This window comes from Gambusia affinis, linkage group LG08 (genome assembly GCF_019740435.1).
Source record: "Gambusia affinis linkage group LG08, SWU_Gaff_1.0, whole genome shotgun sequence".
NCBI lineage: Eukaryota > Metazoa > Chordata > Actinopteri > Cyprinodontiformes > Poeciliidae > Gambusia > Gambusia affinis.
The window spans coordinates 14,573,924-14,591,344 of NC_057875.1; the positions used below are offsets into that span (position 1 = coordinate 14,573,924).

General features: G+C 36.9%; 1 protein-coding gene across 1 annotated transcript; it reads left to right on the forward strand.

The window, feature by feature from the left end:
• Positions 1–2,687: 2,687 nt before the first annotated feature.
• Positions 2,688–16,932, forward strand: cd44b (CD44 molecule (Indian blood group) b). The gene is made up of 8 exons (XM_044125013.1): positions 2,688–3,016; positions 11,246–11,411; positions 11,627–11,763; positions 11,856–11,921; positions 12,294–12,605; positions 13,135–13,206; positions 13,358–13,436; positions 14,449–16,932. Exons 1-8 carry the CDS (start codon positions 2,950–2,952, stop codon positions 14,660–14,662), a joined length of 1,113 nt encoding a protein of 370 aa, XP_043980948.1. The 5' UTR covers positions 2,688–2,949; the 3' UTR covers positions 14,663–16,932.
• Positions 16,933–17,421: the final 489 nt, after the last annotated feature.

Genomic DNA, 17,421 nt, shown 5'->3' on the forward strand with positions numbered 1-17,421 from the left:
GTTATCCAGGAGAGACAACCAGACAATACTGATAAAACACTGATGATTTCTTTAATGTAACAACCAGCCTGGTGCGTCCACTAAAAGAAAATAAAAAGATTGATCTTGTAATTTTTCCTTTATTTCTTCCACAATTGTCTCCCACCAGAATGAGACACATACATTCATATTAATTCATATTCATGTTCATTAAAGTTTGTAGGTCTAAGTTCACACTTCAAGCCGTATTCTGAAAATTGTATTGAGTTCAGTCAGTTGTTATTTTTGTTCTTGTTTTCACACAAATGGGGAACTTGAATAGAACAACAGAAGTTTGCTTAACAAAAAACGGAAACAATCGTAATGCAGAATTACTAATTGTTTTTGAAAGTGCTTGTTTGTTGTAGTGTTCTTTTAGTGTTGCTATGGTAGCATCAAAACAGGAAGTGAACAGAATCTGCAGTGAGGTGTGAACTGTGTGATTCGAGACGACAAATATTTATATGTGTTGGCATTATGCTTCAAGAGTCTAAAGTAAAACTTCTAAGGGCAAAATGTGAATAATCACAATTTAAATCTTATCATTCCTAATGCAAGATTACTAACATTCCTTTTTTTAATGACATGATATTTAAGTTATCGGTTGTGTGTCCTGTGTTTCTCTCTGTTGCTGTGTAACAGATTGACAACCTGTCTGTGGCGTACCCCGCCTTTTGCCCAATTTCCAGTGGAGAGGGGCACCAAAGTTGACCCCCATGACTCAAAGGATAAGCAAGAATGAACTATGTTGAGTGTCTGATGGCCATTTTTGAGTATGGATGAAAATCTGTGACTTATTTCTCTTCCCCAAATCATTTGGAATTCAGCTGAATTAGTGACATTCTTGGCTCTTTGAAAAATATTTCAATAAAAAAATCTGGTGGCCTGTGCTATGAAGGACAATATTGGCAAGGAGAGGATGAAACTGGGCGAAAAGAGCTGTTTAAATTAAAATTAAAAAAAATAACTGATTATTAATAGTCTCTCTGTGAAGAAATATATTGGAGAATGATGTCTGGATTATTATTCCTCTGTGTTCATGCACAAATCATTAATAGATTTACAAACATATAGAATTACTGGAATGAAACTATGGAACTAATGTAATGAAAATATTTGTTTTCTTTATTCTTGTGTTCACATTACACTTAAGCAACACTTTAATGTAATTCAATAAGTGACAAAAATAGCAAGTGGTTGGTTATTAAACTTATAAATTACAATTACCTCTCACTTACAAGAATCTGAGTGTCTGTAAACTGGCTGTGTTAGTGTAACATCTTGCATGGCCATCAGGTCTGTCTCTAAAGATTACTTATTAAACAGTTAAAAAAAAAACACAAAAAAAAAACAAGGTTTTAAATAGCATCTATTACAATAACTCAATCTGTTATCAGTGAATGAGATGAGCTGGTGCTGTGTTGTATTGCCAATGTTAGCTCAGTATAGAAAAAAAAGGTCAACATTCTTTCTAAAAGTGTAAAAAGCTGCACAGTCAAACAATACCTTAAATATTAACACTCCAGTCTAAGCATTTATAAAGAACTTTGGCATAAGCTCCAAAAGGTGCATCAACCTGTCCCCATGAAGCATTTTCTCCTGGAAATCGAAATGCGGTGTTGTGAGGATAGTAATGAATATTTTCAACTTAAGAGCTAGGTCATTCACTTGTTGACTGCTATTCCCATGACTGCAAAGTTAGTGGCCATGGCAAACCATTAGACAGGTCTTCACGGGCTGTAAAAGGGAAGTAAAAGAATTACAGATAGCTGTCATGGTTTCATACTATATCTGGTTATTTGAGCTATTATGCAATCACATGCTAACAGCACAGGGGAGATTCCAGAGACCTGAGGGGACAATTGCCTTATGAAGTGAAGTGAAGTAAGAATAGAGGAATCTTTCTCATGGTGGAAATGGTTGTTAAGATATTTTTGATAGTCTAGACGAGAATGTTTTGGGTCATTTTTATGTATCTTAAGTGCATAATAAAACAAAAGTTGGATTTTTGGCCAGTGAATGAAACTGGTTTATTGAACAGGACAATTAACTCACAGTTTCCAATGACCTTCACAGTCACCAGATCTTAACCCAGTAGGTGACCTTTGGGATGTGGAGGAGCAGGAGATTTTCTGCTGGGGGATGTTCTTTTAAATCTTGTTGATTTCATGCCACAATAAGTAAAACAGCTCTGAAGCTAACAAGATTCTAATCAATTGCTAGTAAGATGTGTCTGTTAAAATGAGTCCATGTATCCCAAGGTTTCAGTACATACAAAATGACAAGTGAGGTTGAATTTGTGAAATACATGACCTCTTACAAATGGTAGTCGAGAAAGATTGACAGCAAACCCCTGTGGAGCTGGGCTGAGAAAATCAGATCAGTTGACAACATTGAAAAGATTGAACAAAAGACCAAATGGGCTCTCTGAAACTGTCTTTGTGCAAGGACCATATATAAAGGCAATGAGGGTGTCAGCAGATAGGGTGAAAATGAGTCAAGGACAAGCAGTCACATTGGAGGAGAAATCACCTTCTTCTTTCTGACTGCAAATTCTAAAGGCAGGGTAAGAGGAGAGAAAGTGGAGAGGTGGGGCAGTTGGGGAGGTGGGGCAATTGAGGGAGAGGCAAAAGGGTGTGTGTTCACATGAACACACTCTTCCCCTCCTACATGCTTGCCACCAGCCACTGTTGTCTCCCCGGCAGAGAGGAGAAAGTTGATGCAAATTCCGAGTAATCTCCAGGAGCTTTCAGACACCCGTGCAAGCCCAGGTTCCTTCTGTTCTCTCCTACACATTTACTCTGTTTCACTGACATACACCCACCAGCCATCACTGCTGGTACTGTAGAGAGAAGAAACGACACGAAGAGGACTGTTACAGATCTTTATACCCAGCTGCTCACCTAGCCATCACCAGGCAATTTGGCAAAGATGTGGACTTTTCTTGTAGGGGTAATTTTTGGAATACTGGCCTCTGGCAATTCAAAGCAACTTCAAGGTGAGGAAATTGAGATTTTACCTAAATATCTCTTTGTTATGTTTTTCTTTGTTTTTATTGTTCTTCTGTGTCTGGTAATTCTCTTTGGTATCAGACTTTACAACCAGACGGCACTTGTTTATTTTCATCCAGAGGCTTGTAGAGCACATGAATGAGAACTCATAAACGGAAACCCGAGAGTGAAAGACGCTACTGAGGCTGCTGCTTGTAGAATGGATGAGTTGATGCCGGCAAGAGAGCATGTGCTACTCCAGACAGGCTTACGTCTGGCATAGTCTGAGACTGACGCATGACAGACACAAAGAAGAAAGCCTTGCTTCTTCCCCACTCTGTTTTAGACACATGTTTTCATTTAAACCTCTTTTTTCTGGGTTTTTATTAACAGTGTGGCTGGCTATTAAAAAGCACAATTATCAACTGGGGAAGAAGTATAACGAGTCTGCTCTGTTTTAATGTTGTAGTCTATGACACAAAGGATGATCTTCAGATGTGCTCTAGTTTTCTCTCTTTTTATTCTCTCCCAACTCTTTGTGTCTCACTCATAATTTCATCGGATTTGTTGCTATGAGCGATAGTCTCTGGAGGCATAGCTGGCTTTGAATCAAACAGGTCTCGGGTCTGTCTGGCTTTTTCCCCGAGGAGCTGAAGGTCTAGTTGTTCACAAAGACCTTCTTCTGGCTCTGGGCCAAATAAAATTCAGCATCAAGCTGTAATATTGACTAGGATTTAAAGGCAAAATGAGGGGATATCTGGGCAGCTCAGGTGCTGAGTGTGCAGGAAAGGGGGAGGGGGATACTTTTACCCATAAGACAGCCTATGATTTCTCCTCAAAGATCCTTGCACATTCAGAAGTGTGTGCTTTGTTTGTGCATGTTTCGATTGTTTATAGCGATTGTTCATCCAGGTCCAGACTCAGTCTACACACTGATTCAATTAATGTGTTTTTATGATGAGATTTGTCATCGTGGATAATGACTTTATCTTCCAAAAGTAGTCAGGAGGGAAGAGAGCAGTGTATGGAAATTGATATTCACCTTAATGATGGCAAAAGCATTAACAACACTGATCTGAGTTTTTCCCCTTTGATTAAAAAAAAAGACAAGAAAATAATTTTAGCTTATCTGATTTAAAAGTTATAGTGCAAATTCTGCAAGGATCCTGGACTTTTCTGGAAATCCAATTGAATAGTTAGCTTCAATAGTTTTGATAAAGTCAGTGAAATGTAATATTTTAATCACTTACAAAATTTGTTAAATATGCAAAAAGCTAAACAGCCAATACAATAAACAGACCTGTGAACCTCTAAAACACCAGAACTTCTTAACAATCGTGTGTGGTATCGACACGTGCTGACATGCTGTAATATTTTTGGTTGGAATATTCTTCTTTCTACTTAAATATTCACTGGCTATAAGTTGCATATCCTACAGTCATGATCATATTTGTTTCCTTGGTTTGGCAACCTCCCCCTGAATGCTTCTGTGTCATGTTTCAGGGTAAGGGGTAGTCAAAGTCTCCATAAACTAGGCCCTGACAAAGAGTGCCTTTGTTGGCAGGGTCTCTATACTTAAAGGCACGTGTTTGCCTCCTCTACCAGTGTGCCCTTTACTACAAACCAATACTTGTTCCGCCTGTGTTGGGGGACTCTGTTTCTATGGACTCTGGTACTTAGCATCTGCCTGCCATGCTACCTATTAGCCTGCCTTTTCATATTAGCAGAATTTCTTCAGGTCAGTCAGTTTTCTACTTGAACAAATCTTTAGTAGTGGCTCTCTATCAATGAACATTGAAGCACAGCTCATGGTGGTCTTAAGGGTATTGAGGGAGGTTGAGGTGTAAGGAGTTCAGCACCCTATATTTGTGTCAAGGTTTATACAAATATTGGGCAGCTCCCAATATTTAAGCAAATGGGTCAAAAAGGGATTTAACTGATTCTTGAAATTACTATGATATTGGAATATTGTCACAAAACCATCAGGTTTTGTCAATTTATGTCTTTCCTAAATAAGTAATTATTTTTTGTCAGGAATGAACATCAGTGTCCTATTGTCTTTTACAAGAGGATTCTACAGCTAGATGCTGGGAATTCCTTTCTGCAAAGTACACATCATCCTCTCTGGCCCAGTTATCTATTCACATGGCTTTTCTTGTTACTTCTATGTGGATGACTACCAGCTATTTTCATCAAATGTCCTCATCTTTTATGCTAGAGTTTTAGGATGTCCCCCCTTTAGCTAAATCTCTTCAGGAATCAATCAATCAGTCAATCCTTCAAGTTTATTCATATAACACATTTCAGAAATAAAGCAGTTCAAAGTGTTTTACATCATAAAAACACAACAATACAAAGTCATAAAAGACACCATTTTGAAAAAACCCCCAAAACAAACATTAAATTTTTATGAATGCCATCATTAAAATGATCAGATATGTTGGTCAATGTTTTATTTATTATGGTTCAAAAGCAGCTTTAGCAGCTGAGGTTTTGGTCTAGATATAATAGAACTCCGCGTTTCAGCTGTTTTGCAGTTTTCTGGATGCTTGTTCCAGATTTGTGGTGCGCAGAAGCTGAATCCTGCTTCTCCATGTTTGGTTCTGTTTTTGGGGATGCGGAGCAGACCAGACCAGAACCAGAAGATGAGAATGGTCTGGCAGGCTGTTATGAGAACAACAGGTCTTTAATGTATTTTAATGCTCAGCTGTTCAGCAATTTATGAACTATCACAGTATTTTTAATGTCTCTTATCTAAGCTACAAGCAACCAGTGTAAGGATTTTAGAACTTTGGTGATGTGCTCTATCTTCCTGGGTTTAGTGAGACTGCCAGCAGTAACGTTTTAGATCAGCTGCAGCTGTCTAAGTAATTTTTTTAAGGAAGACCTGCGAGGACTTCAGGTTTGCCTAATCAAGGTAAACCTGCAATTAAGGATAAACACATGGACAAGTTAGTCCTTTGGGAATGATCTGTTGGTCATCATAGCTTGTGAAATTATAATTCAACAACAGATTATCTTATTCAGTTTTACTGTAGCACATACCACAGCAGGAAATCCTTCATGTCCTCAGTCATTAGATGCATAATGATTCATTGTGATAACTTAGATTGTAAGAGTTACCACTCTGTTTTCTAAAGGCACTAACACTGGGTTCTACTGTAGAGTGGTTATGTCGTCAGCACTTACCTACCTAATCTCAGCGCATGCTCCTTCAGTATTATTGAATTCCTCTCAGCAATGAAGGCTGATCCTGCTGCTGCCATTAAAAAGGAAGTGAATCCAGACTATTTATATTTATTCTTGTTCCACTCTGCTGGAATGAGCATCCAAAACCTTTGGCATTTACTGTTTGCAAAAGGTCTCTTACTATACTAAAAGTTAAAAAAGGTGCTTTTCCAAATAAATGGCCATTCCTCAAAATTTACTCATTAGATTTTCTAATGATTAAACAAGATTAATAATTCTTGGTGATTTATAATCAGCTGATGTGAATAATTCTAATAATAGATTAATTGCTACTGTCATGTTGCTCTGCTTTGCCGTAGAGACATAGTTTTACTTCAAGTGCTTTAAAAACAATATATCAAAGGAAATAGTAAACACTTTGCTAAACCATTATAGAAAACACTTCAGGTGCTAATAGTTCTCAAAATAAATAAAGTAATAGAAACATATCTATAACATGTTGCATTTCACAAACCTTTAACCCCTCAACTGAAAGTATATTTGCAGAAGAACAAACTTGATATGTTTGCAAAAAAAAAAAAAACTTGCCTACCATCCAGAGTAAAGTGGGTGGAGGTGCAAACATCAGAGGTGAGATAGGAAGTCACGCTTTGCAGAGGATGCCAGTTTTGTCAGCCCTTTTTGTAACCTTTGGATATTTTGTGTTTATATACTTGAGTGTTTGCAAACATGTTCCTCACTACAGCTCATGTTTCAGTTGTCCCAGAGACCTTTTCCAGTTGAGGGAAAGATCTGTGCTGACAAAATGAAGTTCACTCATGTGTGATGATGTTGTGACGTTTTGTGGGAATTGATGCTTCAAGATCTTGCTTCACAGCCAGCATATGAACTACGGCTAAACAGATGTCACAGTATGAACAAGGCAGACACAGTATGTTCTTTTTCCAAGCATGACATTCTAACCTCATGATATTTTCAGAACACTTAAGTGTGAGCAATCCCTATAGAGTGCATCTGGGAGCAAGTAACAAAATAGATACAGATAAGAGGAGAAAATGAGACCCAGCTTTGTATGTTAATATTGTTGACAATAGCTTACTGCCTCCTCTTGAGGAATGGCTCTGAAGTCATGAAGGGATAATCAGCCCAGTGCATCTGTGAGCTACCAGTTTTTTTTTTTCTTTTCTTTTTTTCTTTAAGACATGTATGTGGGGGGTATATCGTGTTTTATCGCTGGCATAGAAACAACAAACAGAGAGCTGTCAGAGAAAACAAGACAAAATGAAAAAGCATGGGGGCAGAAGGGAGGGAGAGAAAGTGAAGTAGGAGTGAAGAGTTAGGTTGACAATTCTTCCCAATACAGCTGGAGGTTTTGGCAACAGAGTTAGAGCTTCGTTTCTATTGAACGCTGCAGCCAGACTTTGCAGTCTCCTTGGTTCCAACTCCATTAGGTGACAAAGGAGCTTTTGGGAGAGTCAATGCCTTAGCATAACGGGCTTCTGGGCTGCATAAAGACACCCACAACTGTCCCTCTGCATCTTAATGAACGCCCTGTTAGATCATTTTCAGCACTCTTTTCAGCCCACCAATGGTGCGCTGTTCTCTCTTTGATCTGTTTGGGGCAGGTTTGCAAGGCCAAGGCTGTTGTCTATTTTATTCATCTAGGGTGTGAATGATGCAAGCTGCTCTGTTAGCAGAGACTCAGGATGTTTCGGACGGAGATGTATAAGTGAGAATTTGCTTTTACAGCATGTGCAGAGGAACTTGCCACTGCTGCACAACTGCCTCTAAAGGATAAAAACTGTACTTCCTGCTTTTGTTGCTGTTCTCTTTTTGCTCATGATAGCATGTTAAAAGAGAGTTGTGGGCCCCTTATTTTTTCTCATGAAAACCAAGAAATGAAAAAAGGGGAAACTTATCAATGAACACTCCTCTGACTGGCGTGCAATTTAATACAAGTGTCAAGTTCAAAATGCAGCCAAATGGAATTATATAGTTAATTATGTAATTTCTTTTTATGAAGACTTAACAAAAATCTTTTCATTACTGTGACTTGATTCAAAATGAATCCTTTTCTGAACTGTATTACAGTATGTTGGATAAATTGTTGTGAAATTACACAAATTGTTCTTAATTTGCAAAACACAATATAATGTTATTGTTAGTTGCAAATTCAAAAATTAAAGGACGCTTTATTAGGTACATCTTGCTTTTACCAAGTTGACTCTCGTAAAAGAATAAAGTTTCCATAAGAACTTTATTCTTAAAAAAAAAAAAAAAAGAAATAAAAATCATACAGGAGCTGCAAATTTAACTGCTTCACATTCCTAATGAAAACCTCCTGTTTGTCCACTTCCCAGAGGTGCTTTGCTGGATTGAGATTAGATATCTCCGAAAGCCACTAAAGAAATGAACTCATTGTCATTTTTAATATAAAGTTTGTAAAATGCTATATTGCCATCCTGCTGAGAAAACGGTTAAGGCGGTATTGTTAAAAATTGAATATGGTCAGCAGCATTAATTACTCGAGATACTTTTTGTTGTTTTTTTTGAGAAATGCCTGCCACATAGTACAAAGATAAAAACAAACAATTGAATAAAATAAAATTTTTTAAAAAGGAAACTAAATCTACATTATGATACTATGTGCCTTGTGGATGATTCTCTATTTGAATTAATAGGCAGTTGAACAGGGGACCGTCACAAAGTTCTTGGTGATGATGGCTAAAAATTTTAAAGTCTCAGTGGAAGTTTTTTGATTTATTTGTTCAGAATAGATGTCACAGCTATGATTGTAAGGTCAGTGGGACATTTTCTTTTTCAAAACTTTACTCCAAAAAGTTCAGCAATCAGATTTAAAATTAAACGTGCTCTCATTTCCTATGAAATGCTGCAGTGTGACTAGGCCATCTTTCACAACTCATAAATTTGTCACCCTGGTAACAAACATAATATACAGATAAAAGAGCAAGTGCATATGTTTTCTCTGTTCTCTGGTAGCATGTGACATATTTTAGCCCATCTTCATGTTATCAACAACATTCCTAGGAAACTGTGGAAAGTCTTTAGAGCCACAGTATGGCACTTTTATTAAAAAATATGTCTTTTACATATTTGTTACTATGGAGTGATAGTGTAACACAGGACAGATAACATGTGAAAAAATTGAGCTCCTCAACCTGCCTGACCTACTATTGCTGTCTGAAGAAATGGATTGCTCCCTGTCTAAAACAACCAGTCAGAGTCAGGAGGAGCGTCTTAATGCTGACAATCATCCTTGTGTATGTGCTGATAAATGCGCTAATGGAGGTGAAGCAACTTATCATTCCAGGAAAACTGTGCATTCACGGCAGGCTGGGGTATCGGGAAGAAGCTATAGCATAGCAGAGAGCAAAGGGGGCAGAGCGAGGGAGAGGTATGAGTGGCACGTACGCTAGCATGTTTGACATCGCTAAGACCTTCTTCCTGGCTCTGATTGGTTGTTTATAGTCAGCATTTAGAGCACCAGAGGAAGACAAAGATGTACAATATAGCCTGTCTCATGCCGTACTGTCACAACATAATGACAGTTAAAACATTATGTAAATACATATCTTTTTTAAATAAAAGTTATATACTGATGCTTTAAAGGGTGAACTTACTCTGCATGTTTATCAGAATTTTAAGGCATAGTAATAACTGAACATTTCATTTCCTCAGTGAACTTCAGTATAATATCAAGTTTTTTGTTTGCTTTCATGTGAAAAGGCTAACCACACCTTGCACCAGCATCCTCTTTTACCAAACCAAGACCATGAGCGTTGTGTGTTCATAGTTATAGTTCCCCACCCCACCCAACCTGCCGTCTGTCCCTCTGTCACTGTACCAGGGTTCACCTGCCTGCCAGCTGGTTCACTTCTGAAACCTGTGTGTGGGAGTTACCACGTAGATACCAACTGCTGTCATCTTATCTGATAAAACCAATTTTGCATGTTTGTTTTCATATCCGGACCCAGAACGTTCTCAAACAAACTGAAGCAAATGGACTTGCAACAGATGTTTGGAGGCAGGCGGCACAATAACGTCCAGATTTTCTTCTTCATGGATCCTAATTGAGTTTAGAACTACCAGAAAAGGAACAGCATGTTTTGCCCACAAATTGCACTTAAAAAATGTATCAAAAAATTTTAGAATGAGGTGAAAGGCTAGTAAAAAGAACGATTACTTTGAAAATCATTCTTTCCCAGGACACATTTCAGCAAATTTAATATTAATGAACTCCTCTTTTTTAAAAAAAAATAATAATAAATTAGGCGATGACTTAAACAAGTATAACCCAAAGAGTGACTAAAGATTTCCTAAATCTTTGTTCATTTTATGCTCCGAATTATGTTTTGAATTAAAACAAAATGCTTGTACAAATTGATGGTTGCTTGGGTCATTCATCTAGCCCAGGGAGATGGCTTTAACAAAGCACAATGAGATGTGTTTGCAGTTTCTTAATCTCAGGGAGTGTAGAATAGTGCTGTTCAATGTGAAACTCTCTCTCACTGTGAATTATGTGACAAAAACAGGATGCACCTGTGCACATAGTTTAGAACTTTGCATTTTGTCGATTCCGAGTATGAAACACTATATAATGTTTGTTTGGAACATATACAAGGAAAAAAATATATATTCTCATTTTTATGTTTTTCAAAAAATAACTGAAAGAGATTTGTGTTACATTAACAAGATATATTTTAGAATGTCACAAGATTTATTTATACTAACAATTATATGAAATAAATAAGCTTTGGATCAGGTACCTTACAAATCAAAGAGATTATACTTTATTTCTGCAGTTGTTGAGGCCTTTTTGTAATTTAAATGCATTGCATACTTTTCTCCCTCCCTGATCTAATATAAAACCTCAGTAGAGATATTATCAGATTTAATTTCAGATCTCTGTATTGTTGACTCCAACAATTTTAAGTTCATTAACTTCTTTGTCCTTAACTTTCACTTTAGTTCTGAATTCCTCACAGTAATAAAAAGACTTCTCATTTTGTTTATTTGCTTCTTTCTAGTGAACTCTCGCACGTGCAGTTATGCAGGTGTTTTTCTGGTTGAGGGAGAGAGTCGTCACTCTCTGTCTTTTGAAATGGCCTCAAAAGTCTGTGAGCAGCTGGAGAGCACAATGGCAAGTCCAGCACAAGTCCTGGAGGCCTATAACAACAGCATGGAAACTTGCAGGTAAATGAAACTTTCCTCAAAAAAATATTGTGAAAAAGCATATTTTCATAAAAAATAATACCTTAGAGATATTTCATTTCATATAATAAAGTGTGTGTTGCTTATTAGGTAAGACACAATGTAACTGAATATTGCCATTTTTTATTTTCCAAATTTATAAAGCGTTGTGGCTCAAAATCTGAATCGACAACTGTTCACTGTTTTTGTCACTTAAGGTACGGTTGGATCAACAATGGGAGCAGTGTCATTCTCAGGCAAACTCAGCATGAAAACTGTGCAAGGAACTTGACTGGGTTTATTGTTAACTCACGTACTGAAGATTACTTTGATGCCTACTGTTTTGACGAAAATGGTAGATGAGAAACTAGTATGAGATTTAGGTTTATTTTGTTATTATTGACTTTTTGATTTGAAACTTGTTCTCTTATGGTTCCTTACTACCAGATAGTGCTGAGAAGAACTGCAGCAAAGCTTTCCATGAAAGCAGAGTTTTACTCTCAGATACAACAGGTCAGTATAACACACCCTCATATTGACTGTGATGGAGTACAAGTGCAAAACAAACACCACGCTGTTTTAAACACTTCTATGGTTGAGGTTTGTTGTAGGGTTGAGGCATTTAAGGGGAAGTGGCTTCAGTGAAAGATCGACCACATAACCTCTGTTCTCTGCTCTCTTAGAGGAATTAACATAAATGGTTAAATAAATGAATTGTCTGAAATAGACAGAATCCTGTTTCAAACAATTTCCTTAACGATACAACTGTGTTATAATAACTGAAATACTATAAGGACTTGTTTAACTTAGATGCTGCTTAAAACAAAAAATACTATATATATATAAAGTGTATGAGTGAACAAAAATTGTTTATTCTCAAAACAGCTCTGACATCACCACAGCCACTGACTGATGCCACAATAGAGCCAGAAACAATCCCACCGGAGGACTTCAGAAATGCTCCAACACCTGCAAGTACACCCGAAGGTCTGAGTAAAGATGATTTCACTACGGTTCCTGAGGAGGGAAACCCCACTGGAGGAAGCAATGTCACTTCCGCTTCCACTGAAATGGACCTGCATGATGGATCTGGGATGACTTCAGCTCAACCAGAGGAGGAAAAAATAACTCCAGTGATCAACCCTGAAACAACAATATCGAGTGAAAGGAGACCTACTGAAATATTAGAGCCCACTGGTAAAAACATCATATTAAGGAAACTCTATGTCCAGTACTTCTCAGGAAATTAGACCTTAGGTTTCAATCAGGAGTGTTGGTCAGATTAAAAGAAATTTTTGAAAATTACCTTTGAGCAGGGTCAAGTTTTAACAAAATACTTATGTTCCTAGTAATACGATTTAAAGATCAAATGACCTTTCAATAATATTCTAATTTACTGGCACGCACTATGGCCATATATATCTATATATTAATCTGACCAACACTACTTTTTTATCTATATAAGCTTTAAGGCCTGATGCAACAGGTTTTTGGAGGACAAGAGTAACTAAAGCAACTTTTCGAACAAATGACGCCCCCTTGTGTTAGCTGAAAGATATTTGGAGATGAAGCAGAGCCAAATCTGATCGGTCCTACAACTGAAAAAGCCAGAGCATCTTTTTTTGTAATGAAGCTAAAGGAATGTTTTGTTGGTTGGCAGTTTAACAGGCATCTTTTTCTTAGGTCTTCTGTTTTAATTTTTTTTATTATTATTATTGATGTTCAGATGCCAAACCGAATAGCGGAGGAAGAAAATCATTGAATTCGGCAAATGATCCAAAAGACAGCAGCTCATCAGGTGAGTAACTGAACATTCAACACCCAGAGATACTCTACATGATGACAGTTTATTCTGACAGTGTGCTATGTTTTTTTTTTTTTTTTTTTTTCCGGAATCATTTTAACACTGTCATGATATTCATATTTTATTCTACTCTTTCTCCTTCTAGACTGGCTGGTTGTTATTGGTGTTATTGTAGCAGTTGGTGCAATTCTCCTTGTATGTGCAGCTGTCGCCAGGAGAAATGGGTAATGGCTTGATTGACACGACACTTCCGGTGATGTTTTTCACAGTTTCAGAGAAAAGTATTAGTAACCAGGAATGAATCGCATAGTAATTTGGTGCTTTTGTTGAACTGAAAATACAACATACACCTAACAATTTCTATAGGAAAAACCAGGATGTGAATGCTTAAATTCACTGACACAGGTTAAAAATAGCACGCAATGGCTCAAATATATACATATAGCCCCAGTAGTATTAAGTGAAGTCTCTTTACAGGTTGTACCTTGCTTGCACATGATTCTTGTAGCCATCTGTGAGCCTCTGGTGTAAATCTGTCTGGATATATTACCACTCATCTCATCACAAGTAGTGCATAGTTCATTCTGTTTCCACCACTGTGCTTCACACCTCCTGTTAAAAAATTCGAAAGACTCACCTTGATCTTAAACCTAGTTCTTGCTATTGTGACCAAATACGTCAAACTTTGCTTGATCTAATTTCAACCTTTCTCTAGCAGTAGGTTTGCTCGTCAAGCGATGATTTCCAATCAGCTGATTGAAGTAAGCAATCACTTCTGATTGGAAGAGTATTCAGAAAGGCATTCTGATTTATTCCAGAAGCGTGTTAATGCCGACTAAACGGCTGCAGTTTCTCTGCAAGCTGCTAATAGAGAAGAATTCAAAAAGTGGCAGTGAATGGATATACTGTATTTGAGCCTTTCCATATAATACTAATCAGGTGTGCATTAGAGAACATTTCCAATAGTTTAACATTAAAAGAAACCATCTTGAATGAGCTTGTGTTTAATCATCATAGAAGAGAAAAAGAATGGTCCAAACGCATTAATAAAATCCCCTAACTATTCTTCCCAGTCTAGTTGTTGTATGCACTCCTGATTTGCATCAGTGGCTTGTTTTTGACATCCACACTATCAATCCAGAGTTACTCTTTTTAGCTTTTATCGTTTGTAGCTGTTGACTGAATCACTGCAAAAAAACAGGCGTAGTAACATTTGCCCTCAATGTGTTTTTGCAGGTGGTGTGGCAGAAAGCAAACGCTGAATATCACAACCAAAGACAGCAGCGACGGCAATGGGGTCGCAGCTGCAGCATGCAGCTCCCGCAACCCGGAGAGAGAACAGGAGATGGTGACCCTCATGAACAAGGAGACCATCCAGGAGAACGGCAATACGGAGGAGTTCACTGTCATCACGTTAGAGCAGTCTCCAGATAAAGACCAGCAGGCCTGAGAGCTGGGCAGGAAAGAGCTGAGGAAGCTGGGGGAAGACTTTTGAGAGGATAAAAGAGTCGGAGGGTGTTGGCGGCTTTTAGTGGATGGGCACTGAGTAAGAGTATTTGAATGTGTCATAATGTGTCATTCTGTGTTCAACTAAAGTACAAAGTTTTGCACAAAAGCTTTGTTAAGAGGCTAAGCATTTCAGATCAGCGTGCAAGAATGAGAAATTTAGAACAAAACATCAGAATACGTTTGTTTTCCGTTCACCTTAGTTACTGTGTGTGCTATGTTTAATTATTGATTATGGGGAGTTCTAAGAGTGGGTAAAAAGCTTTTCGTTAAATTTGATGACTGTAAAATTCTAGAAATTAATCTTAATTGGAAAAAAGAACTAAACAGTCATTTTCTTTTTGTTATATTTTTATTATATGTTTTATTTTCCTGGTTTTCCTTTCTGCACATATTTCAGACATGTTCTCGTATCTGTAATTGTTGCTTTAAGAAAACTGGGGATGCATCAATCTCAATTATTTTCCTTTTGATTCTGTTTTCTCTGTCTGTGTACATAATATAAAACTTTGTAAGTCTTGCAATAGCTGCCATTGCTTTTTGTTTTTTCATAGGGAAATGCTTTGTGGATTTAGCACAAAGGACTGCTGCTGTTTCTAGTAGTATTTAATCAGAAACTGTACTGTGGTTTGTGAAGGTCAAAATAGATAGCATCCTGAATCAGCATGATTTATAGCTTTCCAAAGTGAGTGCGTAATGCACAACTGATGATGATGAATACAGAAAAAAAATATGTTTTGATTATACTGTGTGGATGAAAAGTGTGTTATAGGGAATCTGCTCAACAGATACTGATTTTGAAACAAAATAATGAACTGGGTGATATTTCAAGCCCGTTTATCTCAAGCTCAATTTTTATGAGGTGAAGTGTAAATATTGGACATCCAAATGAGAAGTTAATCCACTGCAGATGTTTAGCAATGCAAAAGGCTCATTAAAGAGAAACACTTCTTTGCTCTGAACCAGATGTGATAAAAGAAGCTGATGTTTATATTCTATGTTTCTTTATAAAGCTTTCAATATTGTAATCATCTTTTTCTATTGAACTTTCTGTAGCTTGACTATATCGCACACATGTATTAATCAACTTTATTCTCTGTGTGGCCAATGTAGTTTTTAGAATAAGACTAAATTATATACAGTCATTGTGAATGACATTCTTTTGACTTGTTACTTAACCCTCCTGTTATTTTCAGCAATAAAGTTTGTGGGTCAATTTGACCCGTGGAGAGTTTAATCATGCAATAGTTTCAGAAACCAAATAATTCCTCCAAAACATTTTTGTATCTGATTATTAGCGCCAATACTAACCATTTCAATTAATATTTGTCCAATTATGTTTTATTATTTTTCACAAATGAAGGATCAATGAAGACAATTTACTCATTTATTCATTTGGACATAAAAAATGTAAATGAAATTTTTTATGTCCACTGAAAAAACCCTACAAGTGAAACAAAACAATAAATTCCTTGAAAAATTTTATATAGCTATTTTTTTTTATTTTTATGGGTGATCTTTATAATTGAAGTTGAGACACATATACTTTTCTGGGTCAAATTGACCCGCTGATTAAAATCAAGATAAATTATTCTTGCAGAGAGTATTTATGTTTTCCTCCACTTCTGCTGTGTGTCCACTCAGTGTGGGTGGAGTTTGTCCACAGGAACAGAAAAGGTTCCCATCAAAAGTTGTATGAACACCAGCTTTCTCGCAGGTTCCTAGTGAAGTAAAGAGAATAGTGAGAAAGTGGGCTTGTGTGCTTGGGGGCGTGCACATGCGTGTGTGTGTGGTGAAATGTGGTTCATAGCTGCAAGGAAACATATAGAATTGGACACTTTTAAAATCTCTTTTACCCTTCAACTTGACTGCCAGGTCAAATTGACTCTATGTAAAAAATAAATGCAGGGGGAGTTGCAAATGTGTAAAATGAATACATTTTCAATTTATATGTAGAGTGCACCTATTAAGACAAATATAAAAAGTTTCCTGCAAAAAAAATACTTCCAACTATTTTTAGAAAGTTTTGAAACTTTCAAATGGGTCAATATGACCCGCAACATAACAGGAGGGTTAGGTTTATTTTTACATTGTCCTTTGTTTTGAAGAGGACAAAGTGTTGCACTAAAGTAGGCAAGTTTGACAAAAAGATTTTGCTGAAAAGATCTGTAAAGTGACAACAAAATAAATAAAATGTGTACAGATGCGCCGGAACATGGTGTTTACTGACTGATCACTCTGTGGGCATGGGAACAAAAGGGAAATAAATGAATAGCATGACAGGAAACCCAGGTTGCATTTCTCCCACGTAACAGGAAGTAAGGTTTCCATGGCACTAGAGTGGGTATGTAGGAAAACGTTAGCCCAGGATAAAAGGAGTAAGACAAAGACAGACATTTTGAAAGATACCCATGGCATCTTTCCAATGGCAACCAGCAAAATTGTCAGAAGTGTATAATAGCTGACTTTGCATGCACTAATTGTAGAGTAGTAAAAGTAATTTAACACCTATATTGTCTTGAAAAATATGTTTTAAATTATGTGGGATATTGAAAAACATTTTTTTAGTTTTCACTCAATTTAAAAAAGTACTATTATGTAGTTTTCGACTCTATTTTTCTTGGCTTTCTGTGTTGAGGTTTCTCCATGTGGATCAAATGTATGCATAAAGATTTCACCAGTATTACTAAATGTGCGTGGTTG